At 41.3% G+C, this 22724-nt stretch overlaps 1 protein-coding gene across 2 annotated transcripts in view; it reads right to left on the bottom strand.

Moving 5' to 3' along the window:
• The window catches only part of PPP3CC (protein phosphatase 3 catalytic subunit gamma), a 99084-nt gene extending 86852 nt beyond the window's left edge, over positions 1-12232 (bottom strand). For both annotated transcript variants that reach the window (XM_059371515.1, XM_059371525.1), the window contains exon 1: positions 11888-12232. In XM_059371515.1, the coding sequence (XP_059227498.1) occupies positions 11888-11936 (49 nt within the window). In that variant the 5' untranslated portion in view covers positions 11937-12232. The remainder of the gene's footprint in view (positions 1-11887) is intronic.
• Between the last annotated feature and the right edge of the window lie 10492 nt (positions 12233-22724).

Genomic DNA, 22724 nt, shown 5'->3' with positions numbered 1-22724 from the left:
AACTCATATTCAAATCACAAGATTTAATATGAACACAGAACAGTTAAACAATACACTGTATGGTACAGACTCTAAGTAGGAAAGACTATAAAGGGGTATAAGTGGGGTATAAGTGGTGGCTACAGAAATTAAGGAAGGACATCAGAAAATTGGGACTTGTGGGGTGGTTGCTGGCTAAATTGGTTAAGCATCTGCCTTTGGCTCAGGTCGTAATCCCAGGGCCCTGAGATGGGCCCCACATCAGGCTCCCTCCTCAGCAGGGATCTGCTTCTCCCTCTCCCTCTGTGCTCTCTCTCTCCCTCTCTCTCTCAAGTAAATAAATAAAATACCTAAAACACAAAACAAAATAAACAAAGTTGAGACTTGAGCTGTGTCTTCTCAAAGTTCCAAAGCCACTTCCACATTTTCAGATAATTGTTATAGCAGCATTTTGCCCTTGGCACCAAAATAAAATAAATAAAAGGTATACTAAAAGGGAAAAAAGAAGAAGTTCCAGACATACACATCATATATTGTATGTATGGATTTTTTTTTAAAGATTTTATTTATTGATTTGACAAAGAGAGAGAGAGAGATCACAAGCAGAGAGGCAGGCAGAGAGAGAGGGGAGGAAGCAGGCTCCCCGCTGAGCAGAGAGCCCGACGCAGGGCTCAATCCCAGGACCCTGAGATCATGACCTGAGCCAAAGGCAGAGGCCCAACCCACTGAGCCACCCAGGTGCCCCTGTAGGGATATTTTTAATGAAATATTTCAAAAATAATTTTATATAATATGGTATAGGAAATAAATACTACAAATATTGCTACCTACACATGTACCCATGTAGATTTAAAATACTAAGTTTGCCATATCTGTTTCAAATATATTTTTTTAAGATTTTATTTATTTATTTGTCAGAGAGAGAGAACATAAGCAGGGGAAGGGACAGACAGGGAGCAGAGCAGGGAGCCTAATGCAGGACTCAATCCAAGACTCTGGGATTATGAACTGAGGGGATGACAGGCACTTTACCAGCTGAACCACCCACGTGTTCTGAGTTTCAAAAAAAAAAATTTTTTTTTTTCATTTCAGAGAGATACAGAAACAGAGCACAAGCAGGAGGAAAGGCAGAGTTAGAGGGAGAAGCAGACTCCCCACTGAGCAGAAAGCCTGATATGGGGCTCCATCCCAGGACCTGGAGATTATGACCCAAGCTGAAGGCAGACATTTAACCACCTGAGCCACCCAGGCGCCCCTTGAGTTTCAAATATTTTTAAGAACTAAAAAAATATTGCAGTTATAACCGAGCAACTACCATCTGAGTCCTTCCTCTCCAGAGGTAATTACTATATTTAAGTAGTTGTATATCCTTCCAACATGTATATAATTTGTTATAAATATATCTATACATAACATAGTACATTTTAAATTTTATATATATGGTATCATACTGTGTATCCTTTTGTAACTTGCATTTTTATACTCAACACTAGTTTCCAGATATATTTAAAATGGGGGACGCCTGGGTGGCTCAGTTGGTTAAGCAGCTGCCTTCGGCTCGGGTCATGATCCCAGCGTCCTGGGATCAAGTCCCACATCGGGCTCCTTGCTCCGCAGGGAGCCTGCTTCTCCCTCTGACTCTGCCTTCCACTCTGTCTGCCTGTACTCGCTCTGCCTGTACTCGCTCTCTCTCTCTTACAAATAAATAAATAAAATCTTTAAAATGGGACCACGTATCCATTTTTCTCCCATATTTTTTTTAAGTTCCAAAGCTGATTCTGATTGGTGACCAGAGTTGAGAGTTATCATTCTAAGCCTATATATATTATCCAAGAAAGCTTTTAGTGCTCAAAAATTGCTAACACATTTTATTATTATTTTCAAGTAAGCTCTATGTCCAACATGGGGCTTGAACACCCGGAGATCAAGAGTTAACAGGCTCTACTGATTTAGCCAGCCAGGTTCCTCTGGTAACACATTTTAACTTAGCTTTTTACGAGTCAGTTGCTGCTGCCTTACCTTATTTCAATAAAAAATTGTTTAACAGTGCTTCCAACTCAGAAGCAAAAAAACTAATCAAACCATGTGTGCACATGATTCAAAACAATAAATAAACAATAAAATTGGTTTCTTGAAGGGAATGGGTGTGGCTACGAAGGGGCAATAACACAGGAATCTCGCAGTGATGTTTCTGTTTAAACATCTTCATTGTGGTAGTTATACAAGTCTACACATGTAGACCTGCACAGAGCTACAGACACATGCATGTGCACATAAGTTCACGCATAACTGGTGAAACCTGAATAAACTCTATCGATTGTGCCAATGTCAACTTCTTGGTTTGGTATAGTGAGTGGTAGTGTGGGATGTTGATGCTATGGAGGACAGAGACTTAGGGGAGGAAGTGTAGGACCTCTCTGTACATTTCTTCACAACATCCTGTGAATCTAAAAGTAAAAGCTTAATACATTTTGAAACTAAGTTTCTAAACCTGAAGAAATTCTAAAGCCTTTCACAGGCAGTATCAGTATCCTGCTACAATATATACCTACTACCTAAGTGATATTTTTAGGTAAATATACCTAACATCGGATGCAAATCTGCATAAAAGAGAAAGAAAACATTGGTGATGACCACTTTAATCCTACAGTAAGTGTGAAAGATAAACCTTAAAAGTTATTGACCTGTAAGTTATTATTTTTAGATTATTGTGTGGTCTTACCCTCACAGGACACTAGGATTTACCTAAATAGCTATCTCTATTCACTACAAATAACCCTGCTTTCAATCCTATTTTAAGCCAGCAAGCCTGCCCTACTTTTGCAGACTTATTTCCTAATCTACTCACCTGCTTTTCCAATCACGAACCAGTTAAACACCGCTGAAGAGGTTATGTTAAATATTATTACTGAAAGTCGTAAGTAGCTTTCAGATCCTTTCATAACGTATTAGAACAAGTAATTTTATTTCACGGTCTGACACAGCTTTTCGAGATATTCCCTCTCTTCTTTTGACAGTCATAGAGCATGCTTTCAAAGTACTGGGAACTAGCTCTCCCAGAACCAATTAAGTAATAAACCACTATCAGTGATAGTCTGACAGAAACAATAAGTTTACAGTGACATCATATGTTTTCAATAAAACAGTGTCCAAAAGTAAAAATAAGTAGCCTCCCTTCATTGATAAATCCACCAATTACCTTTATTACTCTGGCCATTCATTAAAACTATCCTACTTTACTTATGTTTTAAAAATTTTTTATTTAGTTCTTTATTTTATCCTATTTTATTTTTAAACCTCCACAAAGCCCTAGGTCACCAGAACAAAATGTACCTATGGATACATACAAAAACCCACAAGTTAAGTCTTATCTCTTTAGGCTACTGATCAAGAAAGCTCAAACTTGAAATGATTATCAGTTTGTAAAGTGAGGGGGCTATATATAGTCTACCATTTAGTCATCTGCTCTTCTTTGGTACTATTAGTCATAGGAAGCTCCATAGTTCTGATTTTCTATCACACTTTTGGGAGACCATTATATGCTATATTGAGTACTTTCCAAGACAGTATTTAAGCTTCTAAGTATAAAGCGAAACATGTTGCTTCTAGTAGGGATTCATTAGATATTTGTTTATGCATCCGTTTATGATTTCTAAAATTCTATGTATACTATAGACAAGGAAATTTTCACCATTTTTCTTTTCTTTTTTTTTTTTTTTTTTTTAATTATCCACAGATCATGATGGCACCCTGGACATTAAAAAAAGTAAGACTGATGAATCCCAGACCTATACCCATGAAATAAATAATATATTATATGCTAATTTTTTTTAAAAAGTTCTGGGGTGCCTGGGTGGCTCAGTAGGTTAAACTACTGCTTTCGGCTCGGGTCATGATTCCAGGGTCCTGGTATGGAGCCCCTTGCAGGGGCTCCCTGCTCAGGGGGCAGCCTGCCTCTCCTTCTCCCTCTGCCCTCCCCCAGCTCTTGGGCTCTTTCTATCTCTGTGTCAAATAAATAAAATCTTAAAAAAAAAAAAAATTCTCTCCCTCTGTCCCTACCTCCCCAATAAATAAATACATAAATACATAAATAAATCTTTTAAAAAACTACAGCACTCTTAAAACTTCATTTCACCTAGACCACTTAGAGTCAAACAAATCTAAAAACTAATAATAAAGTCAAACAGATCTGCTATCAAATCTCATTAACATTCAAGATTAACTCATTTAATAAAGAACAGCTAACTATGGCATTATGCTAAGCACATTACATACAATATGAAATGCAATCTTTAAATTCTGAGGTAGGTACTGTTATTTTCCATTTTAAACTTAAAGCAAGGCAAACAAATGACAAAAGTCACACAGCTAGTAATTAGCAGAGCCCGTGCCCTTTTCTACAGCGTCTTCCATAAAATAAGCTTCTTATGCTTTTACTTAAACATTTACTAACCACCTATATACTAAGCAATATATTCAGCATTAATTATACACAATCCCTGCCCTTGAAGGACAAGGATTATACAGTGCAGTATAAATAACATAAAAATATTTAAAGAAATGTGAAAAGCAATGAGACTGCTCACAGGAGCACAGAGGAGGCAATGGCTTCTGTGGCTGCTGCTAATAATGATGAAAGTAGCTAACGTACTAAGCACTTACTAGACACCTGTCATTGCAATTTGTGGGGTTTATTTAATCCTTACAACTATCCTATAAACTAGGTTCTATTATCCCTTTAATTCAGATAGGGAAATTGAGGAAAAACAGGATTAAGTGACTGGTCAAAGGTCAGTCTGCTACTAAAAGAGGCAGAATTTGAACCAAGGTATGTCTGATTTCAAGGCTGTGTTCTAAAGCCATTATTCTGTATGGCTGCTTAGTAGTGAAGGAGAAAAAGCTTCTTAGATGTCCTCTTGGCTAAAGCTTGAAAGATAAATTGGGGCTGGCCAAGTTGGGGCACAAGATTCTATATAAAAATAATACAAAGAACTCATTCACAGATATAAAATTTCAGGGCATTCTGGGGAACTACAAGTAGTAGTAAAGTAAGTTTGGGAACAGGGATATGAAACGAGGAGAAAGTAATACAGGACTGGAGGTTTAGCATGAAGAGAACTATACATCAACAACATTAGAATTTATCCTATGGCATGGGCGCCTGGGTGGCTCAGTGGGTTAAGCCGCTGCCTTCGGCTCGGGTCATGATCTCAGGGTCCTGGGATGGAGTCCCGCATCGGGCTCTCTGCTCAGCAGGGAGCCTGCTTCCTTCTCTCTCTCTCTGCCTGCCTCTCAGTGTACTTGTAATTTCTCTCTGTCAAATAAATAAATAAAATCTTTAAAAAAAAAAAAAAAGAATTTTTCCTATGGCAGAACTTGCTCAAAGGATTTCAAGCACAAGAATAATCCTTTAATTTAAAAAAAAAAAAAAAGAATAATCCTTTAATTATCCACAGATCATGATGGCACCATGGACATTAAATTAAATACCCCTAGCAAGAGGCTACTGCAATAGTATAGGCAAAATATCAGAGAGGAAGAGGATGTAGAAGGTTCTGTACAAACCAAAAATCCACAGAACTGAGTCTAGTAGCACTGGATGTGAAGTGAAAGGGATAGGAAAGAGTCTGGCCTGATTCCCAGGCTCATCATCCGAGTCACTGACTAAATGGGTAAGTGGTGTGATTAACAGTGATGGGAAATACTCTTAGAAAATCCTTTCTCTCTCCTCTGCTTATTAGTGCTTTTTAATATTTACTTTATCCCTCTACCAACTTTTTCCACTTTTTTAACAATCTCTTCAATAAAATAAAAACAAGTCTGTCTCACTGTCATAATATCTTTATGATATTTGAATCATCTGTAACTCAGAGTTATATTTACAAGTCAACTAAGCTTTGGGGTTTTTTTTGTTTGTTTGTTTTTTGTTTTTTAAAGATTTTATTTATTTTATTTGACAGAGAGAGAGATCACAAGCAGGCAGAGAGGCAGGCAGAGACAGAGGGGGAAGCAGGCTCCCTGCTGAGCAGAGGGGCCGATGCGGGGCTCTATCCCAGGACACTGAGATCATGACCTGAGCCGAAGGCAGCGGCTTTAATCCACTGAGCCACCCAGGCGCCCCTGGGGTTTTTTTTTAATAGATAGCTATCGAAAATAATCTTTTTTAGGGACGCCTGGGTGGCTCAGTTGGTTAAGCAGCTGCCTTCGGCTCAGGTCATGATCCCAGCGTCCTGGGATCGAGTCCCGCATCGGGCTCCTTGCTCCGCAGGGAGCCTGCTTCTCCCTCTGACTCTGCCTTCCACTCTGTCTGCCTGTGCTCGCTCTCACTCACTCTCTCTCTCTGACAAATAAATAAATAAATAATCTTTAAAAAAAAACAAAACAAAAATAATCTTTTTAAAAAAGACTTTATTTATTTATTTGACAGAGAGAGACAGCAAGAGAAGGAACACAAGCAGGGAGAGTGGAAGAGGGAGAGAAGCAGGCTTCCCGCCAAGCAGGGAGCCTAATGTGGGGCTCCATCCCAGGACCCTGGGATCATGACCTGAGCCAAAGACAGATGCTTAACAACTGAGTCACCCAAGAACCCCAGCCATCAAAATAATCTTGCTGTTCCCTTAATGAAATCACTATCAACTGCCCTAAAGGTTTTCCGCTATCCCTATTCTCCTCTTCCTCCTTTTACCTCTTCCAATTTTTGACGCTCCTAATTTTACCCACCTGTCTACTCCTCAGTCAATTACACTTTGTTTTTCTCCATCCTTACTTCTGCATATTTTTCCAAACCCTATGTAGCTAAAACAACTTACTTTTCTGCTAAACAAGTTACCTCCACTTCACATCAGGTATAATACACTTTTTTTTTCTTTTTCTAAAAATTGTATTCATTTATTTGACAGAGAGAGAGACACCGAGAGAGAAAACAGAAGCAGGGAGAGGGAGTGGAAGAGGGAGAAGCAGGCTTCCCACCAAGCAGGGAGCCCGAAGTGGGCTGATCCCAGGACCCTGGGATCAAGACCTGAGCAGAAGGCAGATGCTTAAGGACTGAGCCACCCAGGTGCCCCTAGGTATAATATACTTTAAAACTCATTTTCTTCTTTTTAGCTTTTCCTCACTAAGACACTACCAAATCCTTAAATACGATGGTGGCCTTTCCCAAGCCTAGCTGTTCTGAGGCAATTATTAATTGCATTTTTTCATTTTTATCTCTCACCAACTTTATATTTTGAAAAACTGTAATCCTATTAAGAAAGTAAAAGAACAGGGGTGCCTGGCTGGCTCAGTCAGTGGAACACGCGACTCTCGATCTCAGAGTTGTGAGTTCAATGCCCACATTGGGTGTAGAGATTACTTAAAAATAAAATATTTAATAATAAAAAGAAAAGCAAAAAAAAAAAAAAAAACATATATACCCTTGGTAAATTCATTCTCGTAATACAAAAAAAGGCAAGAGGGGACAAGAGCTGTGTAAATAAATGAGGCACAGGTACCAGAGACTGAAAACAGGGTTCAGGGTAATCTTGTGAAAATAGTAATTTTTGTCCATACTATTATTAAAAATCTTTTAAGAAAGCCATAGCTGCACTATTCTCACTGGCAGATATTAAAGAACCAGTAGCCTCTGTGTGATACAAATGACACAGACATCCTGTGAATATACAATACACTTGAATTCCACAAATGAATGGGAGAAATCTATGAGCATCTTACTGAAAAGAATTCTGACTTCTCTGTGAAACACCATTTGGCTACCAAAAATGGATTCTCCACATCTGTAATGTAATTCCTAGTGAAATTTCTTTGTTGCTTCTGAAAAGATTCAGCCCAGGGGAATAAATCATTTTTTTTTTAAATCACTGTCAAAGAAAAAAAGGCCTCTCAAACTGGGGGGGGGGGGGGGGGGGGGTGGAAAGAAAGAAAAACAAGCTGAAAGATTTTCACAATTCAGTCATTTGAGTTTCTGGGTTTTTTCTACTCTAGAAACCAGTAGTGATGCCACAATGCATACTGACTATTCTAGAGGCACTACAGAACTGTTACTTTAAAAACAAAAAGAAACAAAGGAGCACTTGTTGGCATACACTGCAGATGGTTCTCCATAAACACTTAATGAATGAATGAAATCATAACAATTTTTATATTTTTAAACATAAAATAAACACCATCAACTGCTAGGGAAGAAACCAGCTGGTAAGAAAGTACTAGACAGAACTGTCCTGTTCTCTTCATGTTGTTACACATGGAACTGATTCCACCCGGATATCCTCTAAATCATAGAAGAGGATGGGGTCCCTTTGGGTGCAGTAATTTCTTAAAAATAAAAAAATAAATTGCAGAACAAGTATTTTCCTGACTGGAACAGTTTTCCAACTTATTATTTCACATAATTTCTAATTCTGATATTTTCCAAATGTTAATGATTTCTCCAAAAAAATGTTAATAAGGGGGACCTGGGTGACTCAGTAGGTTAAAGCCTCTGCCTTCCACTCAGGTCATGATCTCAGGGTCCTGGGATGAAGCCCCGCAGCTCTCTGCTCAGCGGGGAGTCTGCTTACCCCTCTCTTTCTCTGCCTACTTGTGATCTGTCAAACAAATAAATAAATCTTTTAAAATAATGTTAATGAGGGGCGCCTTGATGGCTCAGTCCATTAAGCAACCAACTCTTGATTTCAGCACAGGTCATGATCTCAGGGCTGCGAGATGGAGCCCTGCACTGGACTCTGTGCTCTGCCTGGAGTCTCCTTGGATTCTCTCTCCTCTCCCTCTGCCCCTCCCCACACTCATACGCCCTCTAAATAAAATCTTTTTAAAAATGTTAATGTTTTGGGGCACCTGGGTGGCTCAGTGGGTTAAAGCCTCTGCCTTCAGCTCAGGTCATGATCCCAGGGTCCTGGGATCGAGCCCCGCATTGGGCTCTCTGCTTCGTGGAAAGCCTGCTTCCTCCTCTCTCTCTCTCTGCCTGCCTCTCCTCCTACTTGTGATATCTCTCTCTGTCAAATAAATAAATAAAATCTTTAAAAAAAAAAAAAGTTAATGTTTTCTCTACTAACCACTTATGTAGAAACTGACCTGTTATCAAACTACTATCGTGTTTCATTATACAACCTGTCTTAAGCTTTTCATGTCAGTTATATCTCTGTGTGGTTCAGATGCTTGACAAATAAGGTATTATTAACCTTATTTTGCCCATGAGATTACTGAAGGAAAAAAAAGGGAGAGAGTTTAAGTGAAAAAGCAAGGTTAAAAAAAAAGGCAAGGTCACAAGTAAGCTCCTGCTGCAATAAAACCTAGGTTTTCTGACCATCAGTCTAGTACTTCTTCATTTTAGGAAAGTTTCTGTTTAAAGGACACTTAAAATACTAGTCACTCCCTCCCACTATTCTCCAAGATTTGTTCAAACGAAACAATTAAGTAGACTTTAAAGTTAACAGGAAATGACAGAACCAAAAATAACTGGGGTGTGGTCTCAACTTTGAAAAGATTTCCAGCTGTGAATAAATGCAGACAACTCTGGCCAGTCAAGATAATATCAGATCAGGATTTAGTACCCAATACAGTGGACCTTAGCTACACATACAGTAACACCCTCAACTATTTCAAACTCTGGAAAACCCAGGAAAAAATCAGCATAAGTCACAGATAAACCAAGATTTCTGTGGTCAAGTTCTTACTCTACAGTTTTTATATTTAAGATAAATCCACACATTCTAAGTAAGGGTTTGAAATCATTATATTTCATTTATTTAAGAGTAATCTTATAACTATACAACATACCAAAAAAATAATAATAAGTATACAACATGCAGTAATTTATAATTTGGTCAAAAAACATAAATTATACAGACTATAAGAGTGTTCATTTAGGGGCGCCTGGGTGGCTCAGTGGGTTAAGCCGCTGCCTTCAGCTCAGGTCATGATCTCAGGGTCCTGGGATCGAGTCCTGCATCAGCCTCTCTGCTCAGCAGGGAGCCTGCTTCCCTATCTCTCTCTCTCTGCCTGCCTCTCCATCTACTTGTGATTTCTCTCTGTCAAATTAATAAATAAAAAATCTTAAAAAAAAAAAAAGAGTGTTTATTTAACTGTGAGCATGCCTAGCAATAAGACAGCACCTACCTTTTAACTATGTTTCATTTCACTTTACTTCTATATTTAAGGGTCTGAAAGGGTCATTTTAAGATTGCCTTTATATCTTATGGTGGAAATTACATGCTACAATGGCGATCAGAATTCGAGATTCCTAAAGGCCTGAGGACTGCCACTAAGCTTCACTGAGATCCTATTTCTTCTAACTTGACACACAATTCTGGTTTATCTGGTTTCCCTGCCTACTTCAGCTTAGAAATAGCAGATTAGAAGGGCATATTTTGACAGATAAAGAACAGTACTGGAAGAGATAAAAAACAGACAAAGGCATTAAACAGTATAGCAGTAAGCAGTCATTTTGGCACAGGAGGAAACTGCCAACACCCTTAAACAGCAGAATGCACCAGCCATGTTAACAGCACAGGACAGAAATTAATGTTCACAACTGACCTTGATTGATCAAAAAAGGTTATGTTTAGTATATTCTTTATCTTAAGAGAAGGTTTAAACTCTTTATCTTAAGAGAAGATTTATACTTTTATATACTATAAAAACTGACATTAAAAAGATGAAAATTATTCAACAAAGGACTAAAAAATGTCAGTTATATGAACAATTCACTTCAATCCTCAATAATACCAGATGATCTCTGAGTTGATATATCTCAAAAACCCCATTATATCTACGGAACATTATATAATGTAGGTAATCAGTGTTTATGATCTTTTTAGAGGGGAAGAAACTAAGTTACACACTAAAATTAATAGTGTAGAAAATCAACACTTATGATGATTCATTTTTTAGGGAGAAAAATATTTAAGTTAAACACTAAAATTCCTCCCCTTCACTGAACATTCAATAGGCTTTGCCACTTAAAAAAATATATATATTGTCACCAATCTTCGTTTCCTTTCTCCTTCTAATTACAAAACGAAAACATAAAAGTATTTTAATAGTTTTGCCCACTTACACTTAACCCCTTTATTCAGAAGCCACTAACAACTCGCTTAGGTGTATACTCCCTTCTTATAAATTAGTGCTTTCAACCACATAGTTAAAACTCAAGAGCAAAGAGTTGTACCTAAGTGTTACCGCTGAACAAAAGAAGTGCATAAATTAGTAGTTACGTTTAAACCAGTATAAGTAGTTTAGGACCAGAAAAAAGTATAACGTAAAACCCTACAGTAAGGAACATTTTAGTTTTGGTTAGATATCTGAATGAGAGACCATCCGTCTTCAGGTCTCTACAGCCAAAAAATAAAATAAAGCACCAACATCATGTTAAGAGATCTGTAAGTCCCTTTCACACATCACAAAATGGATTTGTGTTTTTTTCACCAAACTGTTCCTTTTAATAACAGCAGGGACTTGGGGTGATCTGTAGAAAGTGGGCCAAAAGGTACATGGTAAACGTCCTTTAAAAAGGGGGGTGGGGGGGGCGAGATCATCCGATCCTAAAGAAGCGGAGCGGCAGGAAGATGTGACTTGGAAGAATCTACTGAAGTCCCTGCGTACATCACCCCAGATGGCTTCACCAGATGAAAGACGAGAAAAGAGGAATCGTTTCTTTTAAAAAAAAGATGGGGATCCCGGCCCTCTGGGGTGGCGGGAGAAGAAATCCCCACCCCACCTGCAGGATCGAGGTGCAACAGAAAACGCCCGGGCACGGCCCCGCAGGGCTCCCCTCCCCTCTCTCACACCCCCTCCCGGTCCTCCCCGCGGACCGACGCAGCCCGGGTCCCCCGCCGCCCTCCGCCCCCCGCTGTCTCCCCCGCCAAAGGCTGTTTCCCGCCGGGGGACGACGAGGGCCCGGCCCGTCCGGCACCTTTGATGACGCGTTCGGTGGTGGAGAGGTGGTGGTTCCTCCCGGACATGGTCCCCTCGGCCTCCTCCCGGCTCCAGGCGACCGCCAGACGTGCACCTCCGCCTTGGTGTCCAGCGGTGTCAGCTCCCCGGGGCCAGTCAGCCCGCCGTGCTCCGGACCCGGCTCCTCCGGGCGGCCCAGGTACCAAAAGGAGGAGGCCACGGCAGCCGGGCCTCGAACCTCGCTAACACGATGCGGGCCCACTGGCCGCTCCCTCCTGAGGAGCGGAGTCGGGAGCGCGGGTGGCTCGGCGAGGCAACCCCGGCGCCCGCGGCTGCTCGCGGCCCGGTCCCGCGTGCGCGCGCGTGCGCGCTCCTGCACGCCGCTCTCCCAACTTCCCGGCGGCCCGCGCGCTGCTGCAGCCGCCGCCGAGGCCCAACTCGCCGCCCAGCTGCCCTGTTCCGCGCGGCCACCTGACCTCCCGCCCCGTCCCCCCCGGCAGTCGCCCACCCCGACTCTCCCCTTCCTCGCGAGGCCGGAGGCCCGCGCAGCCGCACTCCGTGCTCGCGTGCTTCCTTTCTTCCCTCCTGCTTCCGACGGTCAGTTTTCCCTTCTCCTCAGCTTGCCCTCCTCGCAGCTGACTCCCCCTGGGCTGTCTGCCGCTGCCCCGGCCCGCAGCACCTACCACCGGCCCCTGGGTCCGGCACGGAAAGCCGCGGCGAAGCAGCGGCCATCTTGTGACCCGGCCGCGGAGACCGAGCCGCGGCTCCCCGGGCCGCGAGCCTCTTGTCACCCTCACCCCCGGGCCACCTTGCCGAGAGCCCTGGTCTTCCCAGACACTCCCCACGGGAGTCCTTCCACCTTTTCTTCTTGGCTTCCACCCACTCGGTCTCTAGGGAGTCCCTATCAAGCTGACCACGCTCCTTCCCGCAGTTTCCCCTCCCCCCACCCCAATCACCAAATTCATTTAAGCCCTCATTTCAGTTTTCACATTTGTTGAGTGAAGTTAGTATAGGAAGAAGTCCGTTCGTGTCCATGCCAGCTCCAGTCCAGTAGTTGGCGGGCCTCCGATTCCATGGCGTGAGACCCGGCTTGGCCCCCTGGCCTCCTCACTTCCTTTCCACTTCCAAGAGAAGGAAGAGCAGCAACTCTAGGGACCTCCAATGTGCGGGGAACTGACCTTCCAATAAGCCCTGTGGGTCACCTACTCTGCTAGAAGCACCCCCCTTGTTCTTCCAGTTCTATGCAGTGACATCTGTCCCGCTCAGGCTTCCTGCGGGACACGATGGGCAAGTCCCTAGAGAGTCCAAACAATGTAGCTCATCTCTGGGTTAAAAACTGATCTTTTCTTTCCTTAAATTGTAAACTTAGAAACTATCTTACTGTGACTGTCTTCCCTCACGGAGTATAGTGCCTGGCAAAGTCAAAAAGTATTTTGAGTTTAGCCATGATAACGTAATATCGAAACTGAGATCCAAGGAAAAACAGACAATCCAGTCTTAACAGTTGCTGTTGTGGCTAATAAGTCTTATGTGGTTACACACATTTAAATTAAATAGAACTAAAAATTTGAATATTCAGTTCCTCAAGTGCACTAGCCATATTTCAAGTGCTAAGTAACTACCTGTGGCTAGTGGCTACCTTATTGGACATGGTAGCATAGGACATTTCTATCATAGCAGAAAGTTCTTTTGGACAGCTCCCACTTAAAAGATTAGAAGGGTTGAAGCCTGAATCTCCATTAATATAGATTTATGTATTCCCTGAATTAAGTCTTGGGGTTTTGACCTAAGGCTATTCGTAGTAACCCCAAGGAGGCAGGAGCACCTTGAAAGTTGGATTTAATTTGGTTCTGTTTCCTTGGGTTTTGACATCAGGTTTCCACCCAAGAGGATTGTTCAGATATCCTGAGGAAGTTCTTCATTTGAGAAGTAATGAGAACTCCACAATTCTGTCAAACAGAGCAAATTTTCTAAAGGGCAAAATAAATTGGTCCCTGCAGCATAGATGTTAAAATTCATCTGGAAGAACAGGATAGCTAAAAACAAAAATACTAAGCAAACATTGGAAACCACTGTGAAGAGATGGATTTTTCAATAATAATAGTAGTAGTGGGAAATTATCACTTGGATCTCAAGTTGGAGGCCCTCTATAACATCAAACTATTTTATTTTTTACTTTTTTAAGATTTTATTTGAGCCCCAACATGGGGCTCAAATTTACAACCCTGAGATTAAGAGGTGCATGTTCTACTGATAGCTACCTAGAAGCCCCAAAGATTTTTGTTTTACTTTTTTTTTTTTTTTTTTTTTGAGATTTTTCTTTTGGGGCGCCTGGGTGGCTCAGTCAGTTAATGTCTGCCTTCAGCTTAGGTCATGATCCTGGGGTCCTGGGATGGAGCACCACATTGGGCTCCCTGCTCAGCCGGAAGTCTGCTTCTCCCTTTCCTCTGCCCCTCCCCCTACTTGTACATGTGCTTACTCTCTCTCTCTCTCTCTAATAAAATCTTAAAAAGATTTTATTTTTAAGTAATCTCTATAACATCAAAATAAAGTGAACCTTGTTTAAAGAGTTACATGTGGGGCTCCTGGGTGACTCAGTGGGTTAAAGCCTCTGCCTTCCGCTCAGGTCATGATCTCAAGGTCCTGAGATAGCGCCCCCCCCCCCCCCATTGGGTTTCTCCTCCGCCGGGGGCCTGCTTCCTCCTCTCTCTGCCTGCCTCTCTGCCTACTTGTGATCTCTGTCTGTCCAATAAATAAATAAATCTTAAAAAAAAAAAAAAGAGTTACATGTAAAACATAAAAGAAGAAATCTAGAAGAAAATGAAGAAGTTATCTTACTTGGTTAATTGTGGTAGCTCCAGAGCTAATATATCCCAGCAGATGCTGATGTTCCCTCCCCATTACTTACCAGATCAAACATAACTTAGCTAATTTGGATAAGTACTTCCATGACTCAAAAGTAATGAAAGGGTGGTGTCTGGGTAGTTCAGTCAGTTAAGCTTTGGACTGATTCCGGCTCAGGTCATGATCTCAGGGTCATGGAATTGAGCCTCACATTGGGCTCTGTGCTTAGTGGAGTCTGCTTCTCTCCCTCTCCCTTTGGCCCTCCCCATGTGCTGCCTCTGTCTATCTCACAAATAAACAAATCTTAAAAAAAAAAAAAGGTAATGAATCAGAAAAGAATATTGTTTGACTACTTTGAAAAGTTAAACACAATTAAAAGTCACAAAACAAAGATATTTGCATCTCCTACGTCAGGATAAAGAACTTTCACTATTCAAAAGAAGAGGTCTGCAATACAAGTATGGGCAAAGGCCACGAACAGTGACTTTATAAAAGAATAAATAAGGCACTAAACATTAAAAAATGTTCAACTTCGGGGCACCTGGGTGGCTCAGGGGGTTAAGCCTTTGCCTTTGGCTCAAGTCGTGGTTTCAGGGTCCTGGAATCAAGCCCCACATCGGGATCTCTGCTCAGCAAGGAGTCTGCTTCCTCTCTCTGCCTGCCTCTCTGCCTACTTGTGCTCTCTCTCTGTGTTAAATAAGTAAATAAAATATTTTTTTTTAATGTTCAAAAAAAATGTTCATCTTCATAAGTAATAAAAAGTTCAAATTAAATCAAGATGCCATTTTTCACATAGCAAATCGGAAAACATTTTTATTTTTATTTTAAGATTTTATTTATTTATCTGACAGACAAAGATCATAAGTAGGCAGAGAGGCAGGCAGAGAGAGAGGGGGTTAGCAGGCTCCTTGCCGAGCAGGAGCCTGGTGCGGGGCTGGATCCCAGGACCCTGAGACCATGACCTGAGTGAAAGAAAGAGGCTTTAACCCACTGAGCCTCCCAGGCGCTCCTGGAAAACATTTTTAAAAGGTGATACTGGGGGCGCCTGGGTGGCTCAGTGGGTTAAAGCCTCCTCCCATGGCTCAGGTCATGATCCCAGGGTGCTGGGATCTAACCCCACATCGGGCTCTCTGCTCAGCAGGTAGCCTGCTTCCTCCCTCTCTCTGTGCCTGCCTCTTTGCCTACTTGTGATCTCTGTCTGTCAAATGAATGAATAAAATATTTAAAATAAAATAAAATAAAAGGTGATACTGTTAGTGGGCACCTGGGTGTCTCATTCTTCAGAGCATTCTGCTCTTGATCATAAGGTCATGAGTTCAAGCCCCATGCTGGATGTAGAGATTCCGTAAAAAAAAAAAAAAAAAAAAGTGACACTGTTGGTAGAATTACTAATTAGCACAACTTCTCTGGAAAGGGATTTGTCAGTATCAGTTGAAGAAGAGATTAGCTATAGCTGATGAAAAGATTCTCTCAACATCATTAGTCATAAGGGAAATGTAAGATAAACCATACTGAGACACCACTTCACCAGCTGAAACCAAAGATTCTCAATACCCAGGTACCTAGCTGGCTCAGCCAGTAGAGCATGTGGCCTTTGATATCAGCGTAATGAGTTCGAGCCCCTTATAAACAAAGAAGTAAATAAAATACAGCAGTTTAAAAAACAGATTATACCAAGTGTTGACAAGAGTGAGAACAACTACAACTCTTCTTTGTTATTGGTGGGAGGGTAAAATGCTAAAACTACTTTGGAAAACAGTTTGGAAATTTCTTTTTTTTTAAGATTTTTATTTCTTTGACAGAGACATAGAGAGAGACGGAACCAAGCAGAGCGAGTGGGAGAGGGAGAAGAGGCCTGCAGGGAGGCTAATGCGGGGGCTCCACCCCAGGACCCTGGGATGCTGGGATCCTGTCCTGAGTTGAAGGGCAGACTCGTAACAAACTGAGCCACCCAGGCACCCCTGGAAACTTCTTTTTTTTTTTTTTAATTTAATTTTATTTATTTATTTGACAGACAGAGATCACAAGTAGGCAGACAGGCAGGCAGAGAGAGAGAGGGAAGCAGGCTCCTCGCCCAGCAGAAAGAAAGCCCGAGTCAGGGCTCTATCCCAGGACCCTGAGATCATGACCAGAGCGGAATACAGAGGTTTTAACCCACTGAGCCACCCAGGCACCCCTGCCCCTGGAAATTTCTTACAAAATTAAATATACACCTACTGTATGACCCAGTAATTCTACATTTAGGTTTTTTACCTGACAGTAGTGATCATCCAAATAATGAAATACTACTTAGCTAATAAAAGAGAAATAATTACTGATACATGCAATAATGTGGATGAAGCTTACAAACATTATGGTGAAACAAAAGCAGCAAGATACAAAATAGTATATACTATATGATTTCATTTGCAAAAGAAAATGGTTACATGAAATATGATGTTGGATGGAACATTATGCATTATGAAAATCCAACATACTTTTGTTTCTTTATTTTTTTTTTAGAAATGAACATTTCTTTTTTTTTTTTAAGATTTTATTTATTTATTTGACAGACAGAGATCACAAGTAGGCAGAGTGGCAGGTAGAGAAGAGAGAGGAGGAAGCAGGCTCCCTGCTGAGCAGAGAGCTGGATGCGGGGCTCGATCTCAGGACACTGGGATCATGACCTGAGCCAAAGGCAGAGGCTTTAACCCACTGAGCCACCCAGGCGCCCCATGTTTCCTTATTTTTTAGTAATCTTTATACCCAATGTGGGACTCGAACTCATGACCCCAAGTTCAAGAGCTGCATGAACAACTTCGGACTGAGTCAGTCAGGTGCCCCCCCCAAAAAACAAACATATTTTACATTACAAAGGTATGTGTTATCATCAGAAAAGCCTCAGGAAATAATGAAAAGTGAAAAGGCTAAATTATAATAATGTACAGTATAGACCCCACTTATTAACAAACAAGTAGACGTATGCATAAAAAGGCTAGAAGGAAATATTAATATATTTGTATATTCAAGAAACATTAATCAGATGTGCTGGGCACTGTACTAGGTGGAAGGATACAGTGATGAACTAAAACCAACACAGGTCAGGGGCGCCGGGGTGGCTCAGTCATTAAGCCTTCGGCTCAGGTCATGATCCCAGGGTCCTGGGATCCAGCCCCACATCGGGCTCCCTGCTCAGCAAGGAGCCTACTTCTCCCTCTCCCACTCCCCCTGCTTGTGTTCCCTCTCTCACTGTGTCTCTCTCTGTCAAATAAATAAATCTTAAAAAAAAAAAATCAACACAGTTCAAACCCTTATGGAGTATCTTCTGATATGGAAAAGAATGTTAACAATAGCCATCTCTGGGTGGTGTGACTGAGAGTGACTTAGGAGAAATAAATGAACAATAATTTCTGTAGCTTACAAATTTTCTCTGGTGAGAAAGTATTACTTTATAACTAGGTGAAAAAAAAAGTGCTCTTTTCTTTCAAAGACTTATTGTCCAGGCCTATTTTCAGTAGTGTTACATATTCCTTTGGGGGAACTTTCTGACATTTCTGACCAAAACCACTCAATAAAAATATGAAAAGAACACTAACTAAGCTCCCTCCCAAACAATTTAAAATGAATGAGATTTAACTTTATTGGTAGTAGTGATGCTTTTAGTCATGACTTTATCAGTTCCCAGGTGTTTTGTTTTGTTTTTTAAGATTTATTAGAGAGAGAGAGAGAGAGAGCACGAGAAGGGAGGGGTACAGAGGAAGAAGCAGGCTCCCTGCTGAACACAGAGCCTGATGCAGGTCTTGATCCCAGGACCTTGGGAACATGACCAGAGCTGAAGGCAGATGCTTAACCAACAGAGCCACCCATGCTTCCCAACAATTAGATGTTCTATTCCATTCAGCTTATATACCCCTCCACCTGGCCAGGGGCTGTGGTATTTTTATCTAACTGGTGAATCTGATTGTCTTTCTTTTTATTTTCTGCATTGGTCGGTATTGATTAAATATTTGAAATCCCCAAGACTGATGTGTAATTGGCATTTCTACTAATCTTTTCAAATCGAAGTTTCCATCATACAGAGCTTGTGAGATTTGATATACTTCCTTATGAAACTCCCTAAGCACTTCATAAACCTTAATTAACAACCAGCTCTTCTGAGAAATAATTATGAATACTTTTAATTTAACAAATGCACAGGGAATCCTAGTTTCCATTGTTACATAAAAGTAACCTGGTTTCAGTTTCTATTTGTATGAAGCCTTAAATATTAATCTGTGATAAATGCAGGTTAAGAGAACAATAGAATTTTTTTTTAAATTTTTATTTATTTATTTGACAGAGAGAGACACAGTGAGAGAGAGAACACAAGCAGGGGAAGTGGGAGAGGGAGAAGTAGGCTCCTTGCTGAGCAGGGAGCCCGATGTGGGGCTGGATCCCAGGACCCTGGGATCATGACCTGAGCTGAAAGCAGAGGCTTAACAACTGAACCACCCAGACGTCCCAAGAATACACATTTTTTAAAGATTTTATTTATTTATTTGTGAGAGAAAGAGAGAGAGCACGAGAGGGAGGAGGGTTAGAGGGAGAAGCAGAGTCCCTGCTGAGCAGGGAGCCCAATGTGGGACTCAATCCTGGGATTCCAGGATCATGACCTGAGTGAAAGGCAGTTGCTTAACCAACTGAGCCACCCAGACGCCCAAGAATATTTTTTAAAGTAGGGTAAATGAGTGTTTCTAAAATAGCTACATAGAAAACACAACTTACAGGGCACCTGGGTCTTCAGCCCAGGTGATGATCCTGGCATTTTAGGATTGAGCCTCGCCTCAGGCTCTTTGCTCAGCAGGGAGCCTGCTTCCTTCCTCTCTCTGCCTGCCTCTCTGCCTACTTGTGATCTCTGTCAAATAAATAAATAAAATCTTTTTTTTAAAAAGGTAACTTAAAGTATATAACTTCTAAATTTATGTGAAAAACATATAATTTTTTAAGTAATCTCTGACCCAAGGCAGACCCTGGGCCTAGCTCAACCTGATAGATCAAGAGGCCCACACTCTGCAGACTAAGCCAGCCAGGGTCCCCAATAGTAATACATATTGTATGGACACCATATATGGTATTATATTTAATTCATATCTTCCTATGAGTACACTTTAATTTTGATAAAATTATCTGGGCATGGACCCTCAACAGTGTTGAGGTCTAAAAAAATTAATGAATCCAGACAAAAACAGCCCAAAGCAACATCTTACCAATTATAATAGCCTGATATCAAATTAGGAATCTCCTTATGTACTTGTTAAGTAAAAAATCCTCATGAAAGTCCTGACTTGTAAATTTGTATTTACAGGTTGGTATTCTGGCCATTTTTGGGGCGGTGTGCAAACCTCTTAGCAGTGTGTTATCCTTTGATTTTCCTGGGAGACCCCAATAGTATGAGAACTCTGATATGACAATGAGCTCCAAAGCTGCCATAATTCCCTATTACTTTTGTTTGCATCATTCCAAAGCAGGAGACAATGGTGGCAGTCATTACTGGCTACATAATACAATCATTTAGGAGAATAGAATTTAATACCTCTGTCACACCTGAGCCCCAGCTTTCACAGGTGAGATGCCAAGGTAAAGAGCACTGGCATTCATCAAGTTGTTTGGGCCAAAAATTTTAGAGTGGACAGACCTCATGAGGCATAGCCTGTCGACTTTCGCCCCCTAGAGTCCATTCTCCCACACAACAGATCTTTACAAACTTAAAACACATTCATCTGATTTATCCTTTCTCCCCTTAAAATCCTCAAGGATCTCTTCCTTTCCCTAAAGTGGCCTGACTCCTGTCTACTGTGACCTCAGCTCAAACCTCTTTCCCTCTGCCAGCTACAGTTCAGACACGGTGACCTTGTTTATACTGTATATACTAGATTTAGTAAAACTGGCCTCACACAGACCAAGCTCACTGCTGTCCCAGAGCTCTTACATTTGCCATCTCTTTCTCCTGGAACATTCTCACCAAGCTGCCTCCTCATTGCTTATGGCGAGCTCAAATGCCAGCTCCTCTGATCACCGAACCAGCTAAAGCTATGTCACACCACCACCCCCGCTGCTGCCACCTCAATACCCTACTTTATCTGTAACACGCTTCTTTGTGTCTACCCTCACTCCTTAAGGGGAGCGTCTTTGTCTGTCCTGTTCACTGCCATTGTCACTGCTGTGCCTAGCCCAAAGCTGGAGCTCAGTAATTTGTTGAATGAGTGACTATCTCACTCTCATCTGCAGCAGAAGTTATTAACCTGTAGTGCAAGGGTTTCAAATCATCCCCTCCTCATCCTGCGCCTCTAAATTAAATTAAGGTTTGAGCACACTTGCACGCACTTTGGGATGTGTATATGAGAGCTGTTGGGAAAGCATGTATTTTTCAGATTTTGAAAGGAGTCCAAACAACGGAATGTTGATTACCACTGGCATGGGGTTTTAATTTGTAAAGTGCGGTCTCCTACATTTTGTTCTCATTACACTTATGGAGATAGGATAGAAATGACAATTTCCACCTCATAGAAAAAGGCATTGAGGTGCAGTTCACATCCGAGGCAATAGCGGAATTGACACAAATCCATTCTTCTGGCCTACAGATCTCGTGCTCTTTTGGGTGAAGACAGAGAAACCAGAACCGTGGGCGAGTAGTTTTGTATTCATTCTAGCTCATCTTCATGTGCTTCAAAAGGTGCCGAACTTTATTCTTTTCTAAGGACTTTCCTACTTATATGAGCATATAAAGCTGCACTAAAATTTTCCATGAAAAATTATTACTAGCTAGATCAAGGCAGTTTTCAAGCAAAATGTTAATGTATGAACAAAGGAATGCAAAACAGCTTTGTTAGACTAAGTAGAGCATAATTAGGAAAACCAGATTGCAAGAATAAAAATAACAAACCTTAAAACCAAATGAAAACAATGTTGAGATCTCTAATGTTCAGATTTTATCTACCCTTTATTTAGTTATTTATGTATTTATTTATTTTTAAATATTTTATTTATTTATTTGACAGACAAAGATCACAAGTAGGCAGAGAGGCAGGCAGAGAGAGAGAGAAGCAGGCTCCCTGCAGAGCAGACAGCCCAATGTGGGGCTCGATCCCAGGACCCTGGGATCATGACCCGAGCCGAAGGCAGAGATTTTAACCCACTGAGCCACCCAGGCGCCTCTACTCTTTATTTAGATACACAACTGAACCATCCATACTGAAAAATCAATTGAATCTAGTTTTTTTTTTTTTAATCGGTTTTTCCAGGGACACCTGGCTGGCTCAGTCTGTAGAATGTCTCTTGATCTCAGGGTCATGTCAGGCATGGAAACTACTTTAAAAAAAAAAAATCTGTTTTTCCAGAAAAGAAAAATCTAAATTTAATCTCTTTTCTGCTCACACAATTTTTGAGGGAAGCAGTGGGTGCAGGAGGAGCTACATTCTTCGGAGAATTACTACAAAATGTTTAAACCATACAAATTTGGTAGCCTAAGAGATTTCTTCTCAGGGGCCCTGTCTATAGGATACAACCAGACACTGACTTCAAAAGAACTTGTTTTATTAACCTCAAGAAGTTATAGGAAACATGCCACTTGAAAGAATTTCCTATTCTGGGAGGATACACTGGATCAAAGAGACTTTTTTTTCCCCTCCTCACTAGCATCTATAATTAAAGACCTAAACCTTTATTTTAAGCAACAACAACAAAAGGTCTCTATTGAATTAGCTGTTTTCTTATCCCTTAAAACCCACAGGGTTCACATGTTTGGAAGGAATTTCCACTTAACTGGCTCGGCTGTCATTCTTAGATTACTGCATTTATTTATTTAATTTTTAAGATTTTATTTATTTGACAGAGAAAGAGAGCACAGGTAGGGGGAGCAGCCAGCAGAGGGAGAAGCAAGCTCCCCGCTGAGCAGGGAGCCCAATGCAGGGCTCCATCCCAGGACCCTGGGATCATGACCTGAGCTGAAGGCAGATGCTTAATTGACTGAGCCACCCAGGTGCCCTGATTTTGCT

Source organism: Mustela nigripes, chromosome 1, assembly GCF_022355385.1.
Source record: "Mustela nigripes isolate SB6536 chromosome 1, MUSNIG.SB6536, whole genome shotgun sequence".
NCBI classification, from domain to species: Eukaryota; Metazoa; Chordata; class Mammalia; order Carnivora; family Mustelidae; genus Mustela; species Mustela nigripes.
Note: the sequence above shows the minus strand (reverse complement) of the source record. Positions and strands in the feature narration are given on the sequence as shown.